The sequence below is a fragment of the Paralichthys olivaceus genome, chromosome 4 (genome assembly GCF_024713975.1).
Source record: "Paralichthys olivaceus isolate ysfri-2021 chromosome 4, ASM2471397v2, whole genome shotgun sequence".
In the NCBI taxonomy this organism is placed as follows: domain Eukaryota; kingdom Metazoa; phylum Chordata; class Actinopteri; order Pleuronectiformes; family Paralichthyidae; genus Paralichthys; species Paralichthys olivaceus.
Genome location: NC_091096.1, coordinates 3,108,528 through 3,125,593, shown reverse-complemented (window position 1 = coordinate 3,125,593; position 17,066 = coordinate 3,108,528). Strand labels below are relative to the sequence as shown.

The 17,066-nt window shown below is 40.1% G+C and overlaps 2 protein-coding genes across 4 annotated transcripts in view; both read right to left on the bottom strand.

Moving 5' to 3' along the window:
* Nucleotides 1-360: 360 nt before the first annotated feature.
* On the bottom strand, nucleotides 361-3,657 carry LOC109641260 (interleukin-1 beta). The gene is made up of 5 exons (XM_020105656.2): nucleotides 2,870-3,657; nucleotides 2,450-2,691; nucleotides 1,480-1,644; nucleotides 1,175-1,308; nucleotides 361-1,072 (listed from the first exon to the last, which is right to left on the bottom strand). Exons 2-5 carry the CDS (start codon nucleotides 2,667-2,669, stop codon nucleotides 851-853), a joined length of 741 nt encoding a protein of 246 aa, XP_019961215.1. The 5' UTR covers nucleotides 2,670-2,691; nucleotides 2,870-3,657; the 3' UTR covers nucleotides 361-850.
* A 6,803-nt stretch (nucleotides 3,658-10,460) lies between these two features.
* LOC109641255 (metal transporter CNNM4) overlaps nucleotides 10,461-17,066 on the bottom strand; it is a 30,346-nt gene continuing 23,740 nt past the window's right edge. Inside the window, exons 6-9 of one of the 3 annotated variants that reach the window (XM_069522970.1) lie at nucleotides 16,199-16,261; nucleotides 14,244-14,300; nucleotides 12,807-12,985; nucleotides 10,461-12,717 (exon numbers count right to left, since the gene is read on the bottom strand). In XM_069522970.1, the coding sequence (XP_069379071.1) occupies nucleotides 12,457-12,717; nucleotides 12,807-12,985; nucleotides 14,244-14,300; nucleotides 16,199-16,261 (560 nt within the window). In that variant the 3' untranslated portion in view covers nucleotides 10,461-12,456. The remainder of the gene's footprint in view (nucleotides 12,718-12,806; nucleotides 12,986-14,243; nucleotides 14,301-16,198; nucleotides 16,262-17,066) is intronic. The other 2 variants (XM_069522971.1, XM_069522972.1) reach the window with 2 other exon arrangements.

Here is a 17,066-nt window from a genome sequence, read left to right as displayed (position 1 = left end):
TCTGTCTATCTATCCATCTATCCATCTATCTATCTATCTGTCTATCCATCTATCTATCTATCTATCTATCTATCTATCTATCTATCTATCTATACCACTCTAAATAATATTTCACATTTTCCTTTCTATTTTAATTTAATTTAAAAAGTAAATGTGCCTAAACGTCTCAAAGCCTATTTCATTGTCTGTTTGATGTGTAATTTACCAATTTGGTTGTAAAGTCACTTGTTGTTACTTGCTGGTCTGTGTCTGGATATCTGGGTAATCATGTGAAGGAGAAGAGTTTACTTGTCTTCTTACTGTCTTTATAAAATGCAGCGACTGCTTGAGATGTGGGACAAATCCTGAGAATATCCAATATTCAAGATTCAAGATGTTTATTGTCATAAACACAGCAGATAAACACAGTTTACAGCATGTGATGAAACTCTTATTTTGTTTTTCAGTCTCCAAGCATACATTCAACACAGAATATGAAAAGGTTTTTTAAATATTTGCTGCACATCATTAAATAATTTTTAGTAAGCAGATTCCCAAATAAACACAAATGTTAAATACACACATAAATATATAATTAAATATATAAATAGATTAAAGCAGTAACTGTTTGAAATACACTGGCTACTCAACAACGCCACCTTGTGGTAAAACTTGACTATGTCAATGCACTAAGCATTTTTCTCTCTGTACTCGGTACATACAGTAACTAGACACTCAAAGTCTTTCCAGCAGACAGTGGTGATGCTTCTTTTGAAATTACATCCTCCTGACTGATTATTTGAATTAAAATAGCTGCAGATTGAGGCTCAAAAATGAAAAGATGCTGATCCACGTTCCCCTCTGGCCGGCTTTAACTCTGACGCTGGATGTTGAAGGTCTGGTAGCACTGGGCATTCTCCTGACACATCATCACTGGCCTGTTGTCTTGCTCTGATGTGCTGATGTACCAGTTGGGGAAGCGGGCCGACATGAGGGTGCTGATGCTCACCCCGCTGTCCTGCTTGTAGAACAGAAATCGCACCATCTCACTGTCCCTGCTGAATGCCTCCAGGTCGCATTTGTTCTCGACACGCTGAGGGGACGAGAGGACACATGTCAGAAGGTTCAACATTACTTGCTCACGTCAGAAGTAAATTGATCTCTAGAAGCGTGGTGTCCCTTTCAGATGTCTTACCTCCAGATGCAGGGTTGGCTCTGCACCATTCTTCTGGCATGACAGGAAGAAGTCTGTGTCTTTGATGCCCAGAACGACAGGCCTGGCTTCGATGGTGGGTGAAGGGTGCACATAGGTGGACATGTTGAGAAGAACTGAGGGGCGAGCAGAGGATGTGGGGTCATTACGACGAACTCAGTGATCAGACAGATAAAACTGCATTCGAATTAAATAAATATACATATATCACTAATCAACAGCAGCCAAAGGAATGACTACAAACGTGTCATCGAGCCAAAGGTTCTCTGAGCGTCACGTGTGATCACCTTTGCGGTTGCTGCTGCCTCCCTGCAGCATCACTGCGTGGAGCTCCATGCTGTTCTGGACCAGAATGAAGTTCCTCTTCTGGCTGTCAGTGATGTTGCACGTGTACACGCCCCTCCTGCTGAACTGATCTGGTGGAGACGAGCTTCTCTCACACACAATGTGCTCTATGGGGGGGGGGGGGGGGAAGAGAGGGATGCTTTGATTACCCGTCATGCTGTTGTTGTGATATTTCTGTGGGACAGGGACACTTCACTCCTGTTTGACAGCTCTGGGCCACAAGTAAGATTTGTTTTGTGCTAGTTGGGCCATAGCTACATTCACCACATGGGCCAGTTTAGCTTCACATCCAGATTACAGCTTCACTACAGCTGCAGCAGTGAGACACAGACACACAGGTCTGATCACAGCTCTGCAATAAACATCTGTGTGTGGCCTTAAATCACATTTTCAAGTTTTACTCCTCATTTTCAAATCTCTTTGCGGAGCCTGATGATCATTCAGTTTTTACTACTAGGTTGAAAACGTCTTTATTTGCAAGTATCTTAATCTACCGGTTATTTTAAAAGGTCTCACCATCATTTTATTTTTTTACACAGTTCTATCTGTTTTATTTGTGTTGTTTTTCTCTATCAAATGTGTTTTAACATTTATTATTACAGATTCATCCTTGTTATTTCCTCGACCTCTTTTACTCGACTCTTTTTAATCTCTTTTATTTTGCTTGTGAAAATTGTGCTTTCAGATTTTAAATTGTTTTCTGTGTCATCTTGTGTCTGTGTCTGTCTCTAATGTCCCTGAACAGAACCTTGAATCTTCACCTCAGTGAGGGAAACGTGTTTTATAAATAAACCTGGCATCAGAAAACTATGCTCGTGAAAACGTGTTTAACATCAGTGAACATTTACTCACTTCCCTCTGGTCCCCATTGTTTCTGTTCAGAGATTTTAAATGTTGATAATATTTCTTTACCTTCCACGATGTTCTCCATCATGATGTTGAGCAGGTTTTCATCTGTGAAGCTTGTGCTCAGCACAGATTCCGAATGGCTGCCCTTCAGCCGCTCCATGGCGATGATGAGGTTGACCACACTTCTCATTGTCATCGGGTGATGGGAGATCTCCAAGTTCAGTCCCTGTGGCATCTTGGCGCTCCACATCTGGCTCACGTTGCATTCCATCTTGGATTCCATCTTTTTCTGAGTGGAGAAAGATCTACGGGCAGAAAGAAATGTTCCAGTGACACTGAATCAGAAAACCTGCTACTAAAACACATATACACACAGAATGCATATTTTAGATGTTGAGAACCACTCAGCAAAGAAAGAACCAAGTATTAACTGCTACAGATGAAGACTGTCAGACAGGAATATGAGAAGAGGCTTGAGTTTACCTGTGGTAGTCAGTGGAGAGGAGGTTCTGTGAGTGTTCTCGATTCAGCTTGTGAGTGCTGTTGTGTCTGCCTGTGCCTACCTGCCTTTATATAGCCCAATCACAGGAAGTGGGGCGTGTGTCGACGCTACTACACTGTGATGATGAAATTGTGGAAGCGCTGCGGCTCCACTTGAAGTGATTGCGACACACGCACATGAAGTATTTTATTACCATTAATTTTATTGTGAGAAAATAAAGAGTGTTGTGGTCTGAAGAGCTGCAGATTATTGTTGCTAAACTCACTATGATTATATAATTTAACACAATGAAATATTTGCTCATTGAACAGTTAGTAATCTTAATTAGAAGAGATACTTTATCAATCCCTCAAGGGGAAATTACATTCAATGTGGAGAGAGTTGGTGGAGTGATGGGCAGCCCCAGAGGAGCTCCCTGCGAGCAATTGTGGGGTTCGGTGCCTTGCTCAAGGGCACCTCGGCTACTGCACAAACTGCTGTGGGGAAAATAATCTAAGCTCCGAAAAGAGGAAAAACTTTTAAATAAAGATGTTAATTTCTCACACATCTGTATAATTCGTACCAGTTAAAACGTCAGCTGTCCAAGCCAATAAAGTATTTGAATCCAAAGTGAAGTTTATTTGGGAAAATGACTTGACTCATTGAAACTATAACAAACCAATTATATTATTATCACTATTAGTAGTAGTAATATTTAACACTTTGATTTGTTGCAGTTGGTTCCTGAAAACAGAAATCATCATGATGGTTTTAAAAATCTGCTATTACCTAATGTCTGCAGGCGATCTGGAGTTTTGTGGTTCTTTTGATGTTAAAAAAATTCCACCATCGTCTCAGACCTGCTCCTCTATTGTTGTTGCACGACAGCGGCTGAATCTGAGATTTCTTCACTTCCCTTCTGAGCTGTGATGCAACAGAAGCTGTGTTATCTGAACGGATTCAACAAGCTGAGACTGGCAGTGAGGAAAGATGGCAACTCTAAATACTGATTATTCACGTTACACATCCTGTCTGCTTTATATGGAACCAAACTAAACACAGTAAACATTTTCAACGTATACATCATTAGAACATTTACTTATCTCAGTTAAATTTAGTTTATTTAAGTTCATGTGAGTCCAAGAAGGACTGGGATATGGACGTTTACATTTTATTTCAAACCTTTGGTTCATTTTCTCCACACGTTTCAGTGACAAAAAGGATTTGACAGAGATATGCATAAGCATATTGAAGGAGGAGAAACTGACAGTCCACTTATAAGTATAGATATGAAACAATTCACAATTCGCTAATCATCCACCTCGACAGACAGAGAACCTTTTGATGAAACATCTTGGATGTGAAACGAAAACGTTAATTTATTGGATTCTTCATTGTCGATGTTCTAAAAGAAATATTGTTCAAACATTTGATCAGTTATGAAAATCAATCAATTTAGATTCTGTTTTCCATCTGTATCCACAGCATGTACTTTAATAGTTTTTTCCTGTTATATACTCATATATGTCCATCTTTCTCTTTTACATTAACATGTAACCTGGGCTGAAGTGTTTTGTGTGTTTTATAATCGGGTTTTTTTTTATACGTGGGAGTAGTTTTTTTTTATTAATGTATTTATGTTGTGTGAAACAACAGGGTCGGAAATGTTTGCATCCAAATTCTACAGAGAAAAGATGAAATCCAAAACGTATATTATCCATTTTTAATGAATGTGCCACGTGGACGATCTTGTGCAGTTACTCATACGAACGTGGTCACGTTTAAATGAGCAGCTGTGAACCTGAAATCATTATTCTATTTTTCTAATTAGGAGAAATAGTCCTCTCTTTGTTGGTGTCAAACATTTAATAATATATAATTAAAGGGTGTGTGGCATGTTCTTCTCCCTTTGTGTTGATCAAGCTTCTTTTATTGCTGCTGACTCATGTTTTCTCTCCATCATACATTCGGAGTTTCTGTCAAACTCAGAGAGGCACTTTCACATCCTTCTTAACAGTTTGTTTCTTTTTTAATAGGAGGAAGTGAAAAACAGTTGAAATGTCAGAAATGATTACGTTATGTTTTGCTGATATTCTGCAGTATAAAGAAGTTGTGCTCAATTTTGTACTTTTACTACCGTGACAAAACTTGAAATTACCCTCAAGGAATATTTGTTATGTGAGAAACTTTAATCATCCTCACTTGCACTAATCAGTCACGATGAAAACAATGAGACATCTTTTGTTTTATCTCCAAATCGGAACAGTTCCGCGCTGAATAATCAATCTACACTTTAAATTATAACCATTCATATTGTTTATTAATGAAACTTCAGACAAAATCTATTCATGCTTATTTATACTTTATTCAAATGCTGCTATTTAATCTCATTTCTCCTCTTGTCTTTCAGTTTAAAGTCGTAAATGTTGATGTGATCAGATGACGTCAGCTGATAAATCCTGATTAACACCTGACTGATCCAATCAACCAACAACATATCATGAGTCCTCAACTGATCCACAACTGAAGATGGATGGATGAATGGATAGATAGATAGATAGATAGATAGATAGATAGATAGATAGATAGATAGATAGATGGATAGACAGACAGATAGATAGATAGATAGATAGATAGATAGATAGATAGATAGATAGATAGATAGATAGATAGATGGATAGACAGACAGATAGATAGATAGATAGATAGATAGATAGATAGATAGATAGATAGATAGATAGATAGATAGATAGATAGATGGATACATAGATAGACAGATAGATAGATAGATGGATACATAGATAGATAGATAGATAGACAGACAGACAGACAGACAGACAGATAGATAGATAGATAGATAGATAGATAGATAGATAGATAGATAGATAGATAGATAGATAGATAGATAGATAGATAGATAAATAGATAGACAGATAGATAGATAGATAGATGGATACATAGATAGATAGATAGATAGATAGATAGATAGATAGATAGATAGATAGATAGATAGATAGATAGATAGATAGATAGATAGATAGATAGATAGATAGATAGATAGATGGATACATAGATAGACAGATAGATAGACAGATAGATAGATAGATAGATAGATAGATAGATAGATAGATAGATACATAGATAGATAGATAGATAGATAGATAGATAGATAGATAGATAGATAGACAGATAGATAGATAGATAGATGGATACATAGATAAATAGATAGACAGATAGATAGATAGATAGATGGATACATAGATAGATAGATAGATAGATAGATAGATAGATAGATAGATAGATAGACAGATAGATAGATAGATAGATAGATGGATACATAGATAGACAGATAGATAGACAGATAGATAGATAGATAGATAGATAGATAGATAGATAGATAGATAGATAGATAGATAGATAGATAGATAGATAGATGGATACATAGATAGACAGATAGATAGACAGATAGATAGATAGATAGATAGATAGATAGATAGATAGATAGATAGATAGATACATAGATAGATAGATAGATAGATAGATAGATAGATAGATAGATAGATAGATAGACAGATAGATAGATAGATAGATGGATACATAGATAAATAGATAGACAGATAGATAGATAGATAGATGGATACATAGATAGATAGATAGATAGATAGATAGATAGATAGATAGATAGATAGACAGATAGATAGATAGATAGATAGATGGATACATAGATAGACAGATAGATAGACAGATAGATAGATAGATAGATAGATAGATAGATAGATAGATAGATAGATAGATGGATACATAGATAGACAGATAGATAGATAGATAGATAGATAGATAGATAGATAGATAGATAGGTAGATAGGTAGATGGATCAGACATCAGTGTGGAGGTGTGTTGGTTCCTCCTCTGTGTTTAAGTTAATTCAATAGGAACAATGTGAGGAAAGAGTTTTCTAGGTCACAGATTAACCGTCACATCCTGTGTAATCACTGTGTTGTCGTGAGGAGTGCCTCTCCCCCTTCATGTTCTCCTCATTGTCCTCGTATCTGGTGACTCCTGCTCCTCCTGCGGAACCAGTCTGACACACACAGAATTCCCAGTGATGTCATAAAGGACTTTGGGATTTTTCTCAAACACCTTCCCCATAACTGCTGAAATGTCTCTTCCTCCTCTGCACCCAGCCCTCACGTGTCCCACAGACCTGCCACGCTGCCATAAACAGAGGGCGGGTGTTTCACCTGCACGCGTCATGCAGGTCACAGCATCATCATATTATCTAATCTCAGGTGTGTGTTGCTTCAGAGAGTATTTCACACCAGCAGGAGAGTAAAATACAAATCAGTTCCTCGTGATATTCAGCAGGGAAAGCATCTGAAAAATAAAGGAACCTTCACTAAATGTGTTTGTTTGTTCATGTGTCGTTGTGTGTTTTACGTCCAAGAAACCAGAACAACCACGGAGGTCCGTAGAGAAAAATATCTCAGGTTTATTAATAACTTTCTTCATCTTCAAAACTCATTTAGACAGAAACTATAAAACAGTATTTACAACCACTCCCCCCACCTCCATTCATTCTGTTCCCAAATTAAATTCACGACAAATAAAAAAAAAAAGAAGATTGTTGTTTATCACAATTACTGACAGTGTTTCTGAGGTACAAAATAATAATAATAATATTACAAGACTCTGACACACATAATGAAACCAAACCCAGTAAAGTTGAAAGTAGATGGAGGTGGAGTGGACTCACACGACAGTAAAGAAACGCAGCGTCATCAATGAGTCTTATGACATCCTGGTCAGTAACAGGGTTGCGACAGAGCGACTCTCTCAGCAACTTTGGCAAATTTGTGGCCTTTTTGGGGAGAAAATAAAAAAATCCTGTTTTTGTCACCAAAGTGCTCACGTATTTAAACCATGGGAGAGAGCGGCCTCTTATCTGAACTCTGAAAAAAACTGAAACAACAGAAAAGTTTCCTCAAGACTCAGAAATAAAAGTGGTAAATGTCAGTGGGGCAGAGGGGGGGGGGGGGGGGTTGGGGGGAGGTATACCTTTCAAAATAAAGGTTTATTCTCTCAAAAGATGGAAAAAAAACAGCAGTGATTGACTTTATTTGTAAAATTTGAACCAAACTTGTGGTAGATGACAGCTTTTATTTAAAACTCATTCGTTCCCGTCAATACTCCGGACTGAACATCTGTCGGTGATTGTGCCGCTCGAGGATTATTATCATTGTTCCGCTCTCAGCTTCAGATGGTATCTTACTGTCGATCTCAGGTATTTTCATGAGCCTGCAGATGAATCACAGGTTTCCCAAAATTGTGCAACGCTTCCCCTGAGGTGAAACAGACACTCGTTCCCTATATTAAGTCACATCCTGCCGTTGATCCCTGTGCTGGAGATTCTGGATTGAAACGTAGGTTTGCTGCTGGGAAAACGTTTCATTATTCGTAAGAGACAGGAAACAAGGTGTGAGATGATAAAAGTACAAGTTGGGATGAGATAACAGGAGAAATAAAATGGTTTTGTATTCTTTACAGAGTTGAATTGCCTGTAAATAAAGAAGGACGGCATAAAGTACAGGTCATAAACCCCGCCTCCTCCATGTTAGTAGATGAACCAAACTAAAAAAGACAAAGGGTTTCTGTCGTTTTATTCAGTTCTTGTCACACTGATGCTTGTTCAGGTGTTTTTTGGTTTTAATCAGTTATCTGATGCTACACGTACGGGGGAAACGTCATGATTGACAGCTGAGACTGACGCAAGATGGCGGCGTGTTCCATTTTGGCTTCACTTTCTGAAGGATAGTGGAAGGAAGTGGAGACGCGTCGTCCATCTTTATTTACAATCTTTTACAGGATGTTGTTGATGATGTGTTATTATCCATTTACCTGATGAATACATGAGTAATACAATATAAATATAATATAATGCCAGAACGATGTTGGAAAATAAAAGAGTTGCAGGGAGTTCGGCCACTAAAAGCTGAAATGAATCTATTATTCACTTGTGTGCGTTGGTTAAGTTTCCCTCCAGGGCTTCACGTGACAGTTTTAGTGACTCACAAAAGTAACGAGCACGTGAAAAACACTTGTCAGTCCTGTGAGCAAAACTTTTGTCATAAAAAAAACCATGAAAACAAACAGTGTTAAATCCAGGCTGCTGCCGTTTGATGGTGTCTTGATTCTCCACATTGAAATGTAAATAGTGTTGTTGTGAACATTTTACAGTTTAAAATAAAATAGAAGACAAAGACGTGCACCACAGTTTCAACGCTCGACTCAAACTGAAGTGTCTTTAAGGCAGCGCGAGGCAAACACACACTCACTGCCTCCAGAACGTTTCTTCTTCCTTTGGGACGAACAAAGAATAAACTGGATGCAGGAGACAAACAGACGAAGCATCAAAGTTCCGTTCAAATAACTGATAAATTATTGGCATAAATACGAAAAGAGTAAAACACGAGCACAGCTCAGACCCATGACGCTTCAGCCCACAAGACAACAAGTCGAGTTAAAGTCAGAAATGAGTTTCAAACTAAAACACAGGACAGGAAGGCACAGTGAAGGATTTCAAAGTAAATCGACATCAGCTACTTTCTTCAATCTTTGGCTAAAATTGACAGAAATCAGTTTTAAAAACACTTATTATATTTCCACGTGAGGGCGCCACCAGATTAGCTGTAAATTTGAACGCCTCAGCGGGACAGCCAGTATTTCTTCTTGAACTTGTTCACAGCACTTGTGACATTAAAGCTTTTCCCTTGATTGAAAATCACAACAGGCCATGACGCAAACAGACGAAATAGCAAGTTATTCCAAGTAACAGAAAAAAAGAGAAATGAAATCAGCATCTTGTCAGGCTCTGCTTTCAGATTCATGCTGTCAATAAAAAAAGAAGTGGGGGAGGAGCTTCTGTTGTGATCAAAAGACAAATCATATGTCCCTCGGGCGAGAGGCGGGGCCAAAACGACCAGATGTTTTAGTCCAGATTCAGTAATTTTACTTTTTTTTTTTACTTTGACAAAACTTCAGAAGTTTGATGAAGTGACTGGAAACATGTCGGCGTTTGTTTAAAATCTCATGTTGTTGATTTCACGAAGCGGCGACGGTAAAAGAAAAAGAAAAGTCCGAAATCTTCTGTTTGATGCAAGTTTTCATGAAAACTTTTTTCTTGCTGTCAGCATGAGGCTCCTGACTTCCTACGTTTCCCAGAATCCCCTGTTGTTGGATTCACCCGTGATTTGTGTGTTTCAAACACAGACGGTTTTTAAAGATGGACGACATGACAGCTCAATATTAGAGATGGTTTCTGTTCTCATCACACTGATGTCAGAGAGTTTCATTTGTTATGTGATGATTTAAAAAACATCTCTACTTCAAATTACGTCAAAAGCACAAGATGGCCGACCGTAGTTTTGGATATTTTGGCTTCATTTATGTAAAGTGGGAAAAAGTGGAGACGAGTCGTCCATCTTTATTTACACTCTATGGTTTTAAGTGGGAAGAACACTGACCAGAGAGCAGTGTGTTTACAAATCAACCTCTACCATGATCCCTGTGTGAATGTGCAAAATTAATAAACTCTGGTTTTAAAAACAAAAACTTGATGTATGGTTTATTTTTTTTCATGTTGTATATCACTGGAAACATTTCATTATAAATATCTGTGGCTTTGAAATCAGAAAAAAATCTATTACATGACACAAGACGAGTGACTTCTGGGATAAAGTTCACTTTAAAACCTCAGCAGATCGAACAGTTTACTGGAGTGTGAGCAAGAAACAAAAAAAACCAAAAAATAAAAACCCCAAAAAAAGAACCATTCTTTGTGAAAAAATTATTTTCCAATTAAAGTGACAAGAGCGTTGCTCGACGTCAGGGTAGAGCCGTGTGCTCAGCGACAGAAACATGAAACAACGATAAACGTTCAAGTCGCTGCTCATTAAGCGAGAGCGACCCCCTTCCCCCAGAGCTGATTAAAAAACCCCAAACATAACCACCGAATGCAAAAAGAACATGAAACACGTAAAATCTCACAATCAGGCAAAATAACAATCTGATTTCTCGCCGCGCTCATTGACAAAAATATATTTACACACACGTTAAACCAAATAAATAAAATCTCTGATTTCTTATAGTATTTTCTAGTCACAAGGTGATCAAGCTTCCCTCTTTTGGTTTCTGTTCCCATCAAGTCTGCTGATGGCCATTTTGGTCAGACACACACACAACCCCACCCACACACCCACACCCACACACACATACACACATACACACACACACAAACACACACACACACACACACACACAGGGACAAACCAACGTTTCTCATAAAGTAAATCAAAGATCTTCACTTCTGTGAAAACTGATTCATCTGAAATCTGCCCATCACGTCTTTCTAGATCAGTCATCGACAGGTCAGAGGTCAGAGGTCAGAGGACAGGGGGGGGGGGGGGGCTGTCTGAGAGTTAACGTACCCTACACGTTGAACACATTCATCTTACTGATTGTCTTAAATCACAGACGGGCTGTCTATCAACGAATCTCTTAACAACTCTGGGATAAAGGCTCTGGGCTACTTTCTGCTTCATCACAGGAAACAAGAAGGGATTTATATACATGCACGTATAAATACCTGCATGTATATTTTGTTCTTGTAGAAATCCACCTAAACTCTACCCCCCCCCGCCTCCGAACCGAAAGACAGCAGAGTCAGTAGCAGTCTCGTGTGTCAGTCTCACACACGCTTTAAGAATAAATATCTGACTATAAATGTCTCTGGAATATATATTACTCTGTTCGAGCTCCGCTGACATGCCGGGGTCGTCATTGTCTTCTAGCTGTATGGGGGGGGGGGGACGCAGGGTCCTACACATTAGGGGGGGGGGGATTGGTTTACAGGCACTCCACTGCTGCACTTGCATCTCTGTACTTGGGGGTGGGTGGGCGGGTTGGGGGGAGTCTCCCTGAGTCTGATTAGGATCCAAACACTCACACACACACAGACACACGCACGCACAAACACACACACTCACACACACACACACACACACACACACACACACACACGTAAAAACACACAAACAAATCGAGGATGACTCTCGCAGGTCGGGCGAGGCCTCCGAAGAGCGATTACTTTGACGGGCAAGAGAGGAAGGAGCTTTCTGGTCCAAAGAGGCAGGTCCTTCAGAACTTTGTCGTCAGTTAAAACACGAGGAGCGCGCAAACACACACACACACACACACACACACACACACACACACAGATGCAGATATTCTTTGATTTCAGTGAACTAGATGAGTTCTGTGTTTAGTGAGTCTTTTTACGTGAAAAAGTGTACAAGGAAAGTTCCCATGATGCATTTTGGTATGTCTGCGTGTATGTACGTTGTGTTCAATTCTTGCATATTCAACGATATGCGTGCACATGGCTTGTTTCTTTGGGCCTGGCCCTGGCATTTGTCTGCATTCCCATTCACACACACCAACACACACACTCCTCCCCTTCCTCAGCGTATATATCCGAGCGTAGCCGTGCGTGCGTGCAAACGTAGGAGTATGGAGGATCGGCTGGGGGGTGGGGTCAGATGCTGTGTTCCAGCTGGCTGTGGTGGTTGGCTGTGTGCGGTGAGTTCTGCTCGTTGAGGAGGAGGAGCGTCGTCTCGTCCGGCCCGTTTTCCGTCGCGGTGGAGTCCGCGGCCAGGTACGTGATGGCGGTGGTGTTGGCGGTGGCGGGGGGAGTGGTCTGATCCAGGGAAACCGCGTTGTGGCCGCTCTCCGGGGACTGAGGCGTGCTGTCTAGACGAGACGCCATCAGGCCGTTCTGGTACTGAGTCCGTGTGATCTGACGGAGAGAGAGGGGGGGGGAGTTAGAGAGAGAGGGATCACACGTAATGCTTGTTTGTCTTTGTGGGACACCAGGTTATCACCAACCTTAACAAACTGCAGGTCAGTGAGGGCTCGGACGTAGAAGTCGGGTGTGTACTGCTGCGAGGTGAAGCTGTTGTTGAGTTGGCTGTTGCTGCCGCTGATGGAGAGAGACTCTGTCCGGTCCGCTCCGCTCAGAGACGCTGTTCGGTTCAACCCGCTGAGGTGCGACGGTGAACGAAACTCTGCCCACACACACACACACACACACACACGAACACACACAAAAGGTTATTAGCTTCTGAAAGAGAAACTCTGCAAAGCCTCGGTTTCTGTCGGAGCGGAGTCATGGGACTACAGCTACTGCTTCAAAGCCATTCAAGGGTTAATGGCTCAGTGGTCAGTGGGAGACGAGATGCAGTGAAGCTTCAGCCGAATGAACGGATGAATGTGACGCTCAACACACAAATAATGCAGAAAATTCAAACAGAAACAAAAGTTAAATTAAATCTGAGAGAGGAGCAGAGACTGAGGGGGCGACGAAAACAAATCAACGTTCGGTTATATCATCACAAGCGCGTGTTCACATCTTTTCTTCAACCAACAGACTTCAACCACAGACAATGACTCACTAAAATTTCCAAATAAGCCGTGACTCAATCCTTGAGGATGCAGATTGAGATCAGGTGTTTTAACAGAGGTGGAAACAACATTCACTGCGGGGATATTCTGCTGTGTAAGCTTTTATTTTGAAAAAGAAAACACGCAGGCAGAAAAGAATAAACTGTCAGAACCTTTAAAGTAAAATGTCATTATTTCTGATCAAGCATTTTTAAATTTAAAATATAATATCTGCAATGAAATGAAATTATCGTCATAAATAATTGGAATAATTTTTCTCTGTGTGGGGCGGACACTTTATTTTCTAGGGAACAACAGTTCGATAATGTTGGGACCGACACAGCGTGGCATCATGGGAGTTTTTGTCACACTGCCAATGAAGTTCTTCCTGATGTGACTCTGAGGTGATGCATTCAGGTCTAATTAATGTTACACATCAAAAAGGAATGAAGAGACTCGATTCATTAAAAGTGAATCAACCACCGACTGGTTGTGTTTTTCCATCGTCGTTCACCGTCTGCCCAGAGATCAGTTCAGATCCAACGTCTTGAACAGAACAGGGAGTTTTCTCTGGGTTCGAACATTGTTGGAAACATTCGGGATGATGTCAGAACACAAGTCAACTAAATATATAACGTCGGTACGTTTGTCTTGAGTCTTAGCTTAGTCTTAGCTTCCACCCGATAATTCACTGGAAGCCTGAAACGTTTCCTTTAGCTTGGTATTTTCCACCTCTGCTCGGACACAACGAAACCACGATGAGTAACTTCCAAGTGTTTCATCAGGCTCACAGTTTAGTTCATGCTTATTTCAATGAAACAAACCAATGACACACACACACACACACGCACACGCGCCGCACATTACCAGCTGTGTTATTACCGGTAGGTGTGAGTCTTCCAGCAGGGGGCCTCAGTGAGTCATAGGAAACTGTTTTACCTGGACACGTTAGATTTCAGTGAATTAATCAAGTTAAACTAGTGAAACTAGTTAATCGTGGGTCGTCAACGGCTACTTTCCTAGTTAGTGGTTAGATTTCAATTAGTCATGGAAAACTACTCCAGCAGAAAACTTTTCCTTGTCAAAACCTTTTCAACTTCAAATTTATCTAAAGCTCAAAATCCCGGTTCCTGTTTTTTTATTTAGCTTTTTATTGTGTAAACTTTAACCAGATAAATTAAATAATACGTCAATTCAACTGTAATATTATGGGATTATTTCATTGTAAATACATTTTTAAGTGGTTTTTAAAGATATGGATGAAATGTATTTTTAAGTTTAAACAAAGACTAAATAAATGTTTTTGTTGAACTCATGGTAAAGTAAGATTAAAACTACTTTACCTTGAGTTCAAAGAAATTCTTTCATTGTTTAAAAAGTTTCTCACTTGGGCATTTTAAGTGTTTATGACTGTAAAGATTTCACAATTCTTGTTTTCATTCTTTAATTGTTTAAACATCAGCCTCCGCTCATGTGCGTTACCGTTGTTCATAAATACATGAATGAAAAAACACTTTCGAAAACTAACGAGGCAAAGTTCAGTGTCACCAAAATATGAATACGTTATACTTTCTCCTCATATTTCTGCCTTGGCTGCGATGGAGAAAGTGCTGAACCTTGTAGAAAAGTTTCCCACTGGACCTTCATGACTTCTCAATCTCTACTTGTGATCTGAGAGTTAGTGTTTTTAAAACTAAGGTGGATGATTGCGACACTATACGAGATCTGGGATCACATCTGGAACTGGCTGCAGGTTAATGATTTTACTTGTTATCTCTACACAAACATGTTGAGCTCTGAGAGACGTCCATCAGAAGTTAAAGCTCTTCAGTCTATTCAAAACATCTGAAATATAAAAACTACCACAGGCTGCGTCTCAACAGCTTCACATTCTTTCCTTCGAGACGTAAAACAGAGAAAGAAATAATGTGACTTTATCCTGTGAAGAGGGGACAGTCCCATCTGAGTGTCTCATGATTCTGTCCACTCCCTCTCTCTTGCATCATGTGACGTTTGGGGAAACGGGCAGATGTGCTCTTTGGTCAACATGTTTAACTTCAGCGTCTTTTTCTACAGGTGAAGCGTCTGTTTACAGGTGACATCTACGTGCACGGCTCTTCTTTTCCTTCAGTTCCCTCCTGAAAACCCAGAGAGACTCAGTCTACTGGCAAATATTTACATAATACACGTAAATAAATTCATAGTTTAAGTGTATCACCGTAAAGACGTGTGTTTACAACTGAAAACTAAACCTGACTGCTCTAAAGTGGATGAACTGCGAAGGCGAAATGTCTCGAATGTGTCTTTTCTTCTTCTTTATTGGCAAACACGTGCACGAACACTGACAGTCACTGACGCCTTTGTATCAGTGAAACTCATTAACTGCAGATCATCGTCACTTCTGCTAGCGTCTGATTCAACTCTGCGTTAAACAGTAACTCTGACCTCCACCTGAGTGTGTGACGGACTCAGCTCCGCCTCATGTAAACCAAACAGTGACTCAGCAGGTTCAGATGGGGTTGTCTACGTTGAACAAAGAGCTTATTTACCCCCCCCCCAAAAAAAGCCGTCATGTGACTCTTTGCTTAAAGGGTGAAGCTACGTTGAATCACATGGAGAAGAAGACAGCTGCTGATAACGGTAATGGACAGAATGTGCAACTGATAATTCATCGCTCCAACTTATAAAAGAAGCAGTTTCCTGTCCTGTGGGATTAGGAGGCGGCTGATGAACAGATTTCTAAGTCACGCCTGGTGATTCGAGAGCCAGGACCACCCACCCACTCCTGAGCCCTGCCCATCCTCGGTGTTAAAGTACCCAGACATGCCGGAGTTTACCTGGCAACCGAGAGAACAGAGAAAACCTCTTAAAGGAGAGGTGGCGAGGACGATGTGCAGCCGCTGAGAGGAGAGAGGGAGGGAGGGAAGGAAGGAAGGGAGGGAGGGAGGAAGGGAGGATGGAGGGAAGGAGGGAGGGAGTCAGTGAGACAGTGGGAGACAGAGAGACAGGTCTGCTTCCAGACTGGGCAACGATATGCAAAACCATGGAGGGATGCTGCTTCACTCAAAGACAGGGTTTGACAGGTGAGTGAGTTTTTGTGTGAAAGGAGTCGGACGCTGGTGGAAAAGAAGGAAAGTTGAAAAACTGGTGAAACTAAACGAGCGCCACACATTTCTCTCTGAACACCTGTTGAACTTCAGGATGAAAAAGAGACGAAAGGAAAGAGGATGATGGTGCGTCAGCAGATATTTCACGGACATGAGTCTCCCAACATGACGTGAGTGAGCTCAAGCAGAAGTTTGTACTATTCTTAAAGAGGGAAGCAAACTCATTTTAAACGGTTTTATATCATATGTTCTCAGTTCCCTGTAATAATGACCAGATCTCCAAAATTCCTTCTCAATATAACTCAGAAGCCGGTCATGAGAAAAAGTGGAAAATATCAACAATCAAGTCAAAATGAATAATTAAGTCAAATAATCCAGAGGAAGGTTTTTGTTTTCCTGATTCTAAAAAACAATTTGACCATTTTACTATACACAGTACATTAACTGTGGAACAGTAACATGTGCTACGATCAGTATTTTAAATATTAAAATAAAACACATTTCCTCTTCTATCTATGCTTGATCTTTTTTTTTTTCTTCTATAGGTTGTAAAGTTGATTGTATAAAACAAAAATCCAGGAATAGTTTTAAACTTCGT

Coding starts and splice junctions, on each gene's coding strand:
- LOC109641260 (XM_020105656.2), bottom strand. CDS start 2,669: ATGGAATCCAAGATGGAATGCAACGTGAGCCAGATGTGGAGCGCCAAG. Junction 1,645..2,449: donor GATGGAGAACATCGTGGAAG/GTAAAGAAATAT, acceptor CCCCCCCCATAG/AGCACATTGTGTGTGAGAGA. Junction 1,073..1,174: donor AGCCAACCCTGCATCTGGAG/GTAAGACATCTG, acceptor TCGTCCCCTCAG/CGTGTCGAGAACAAATGCGA.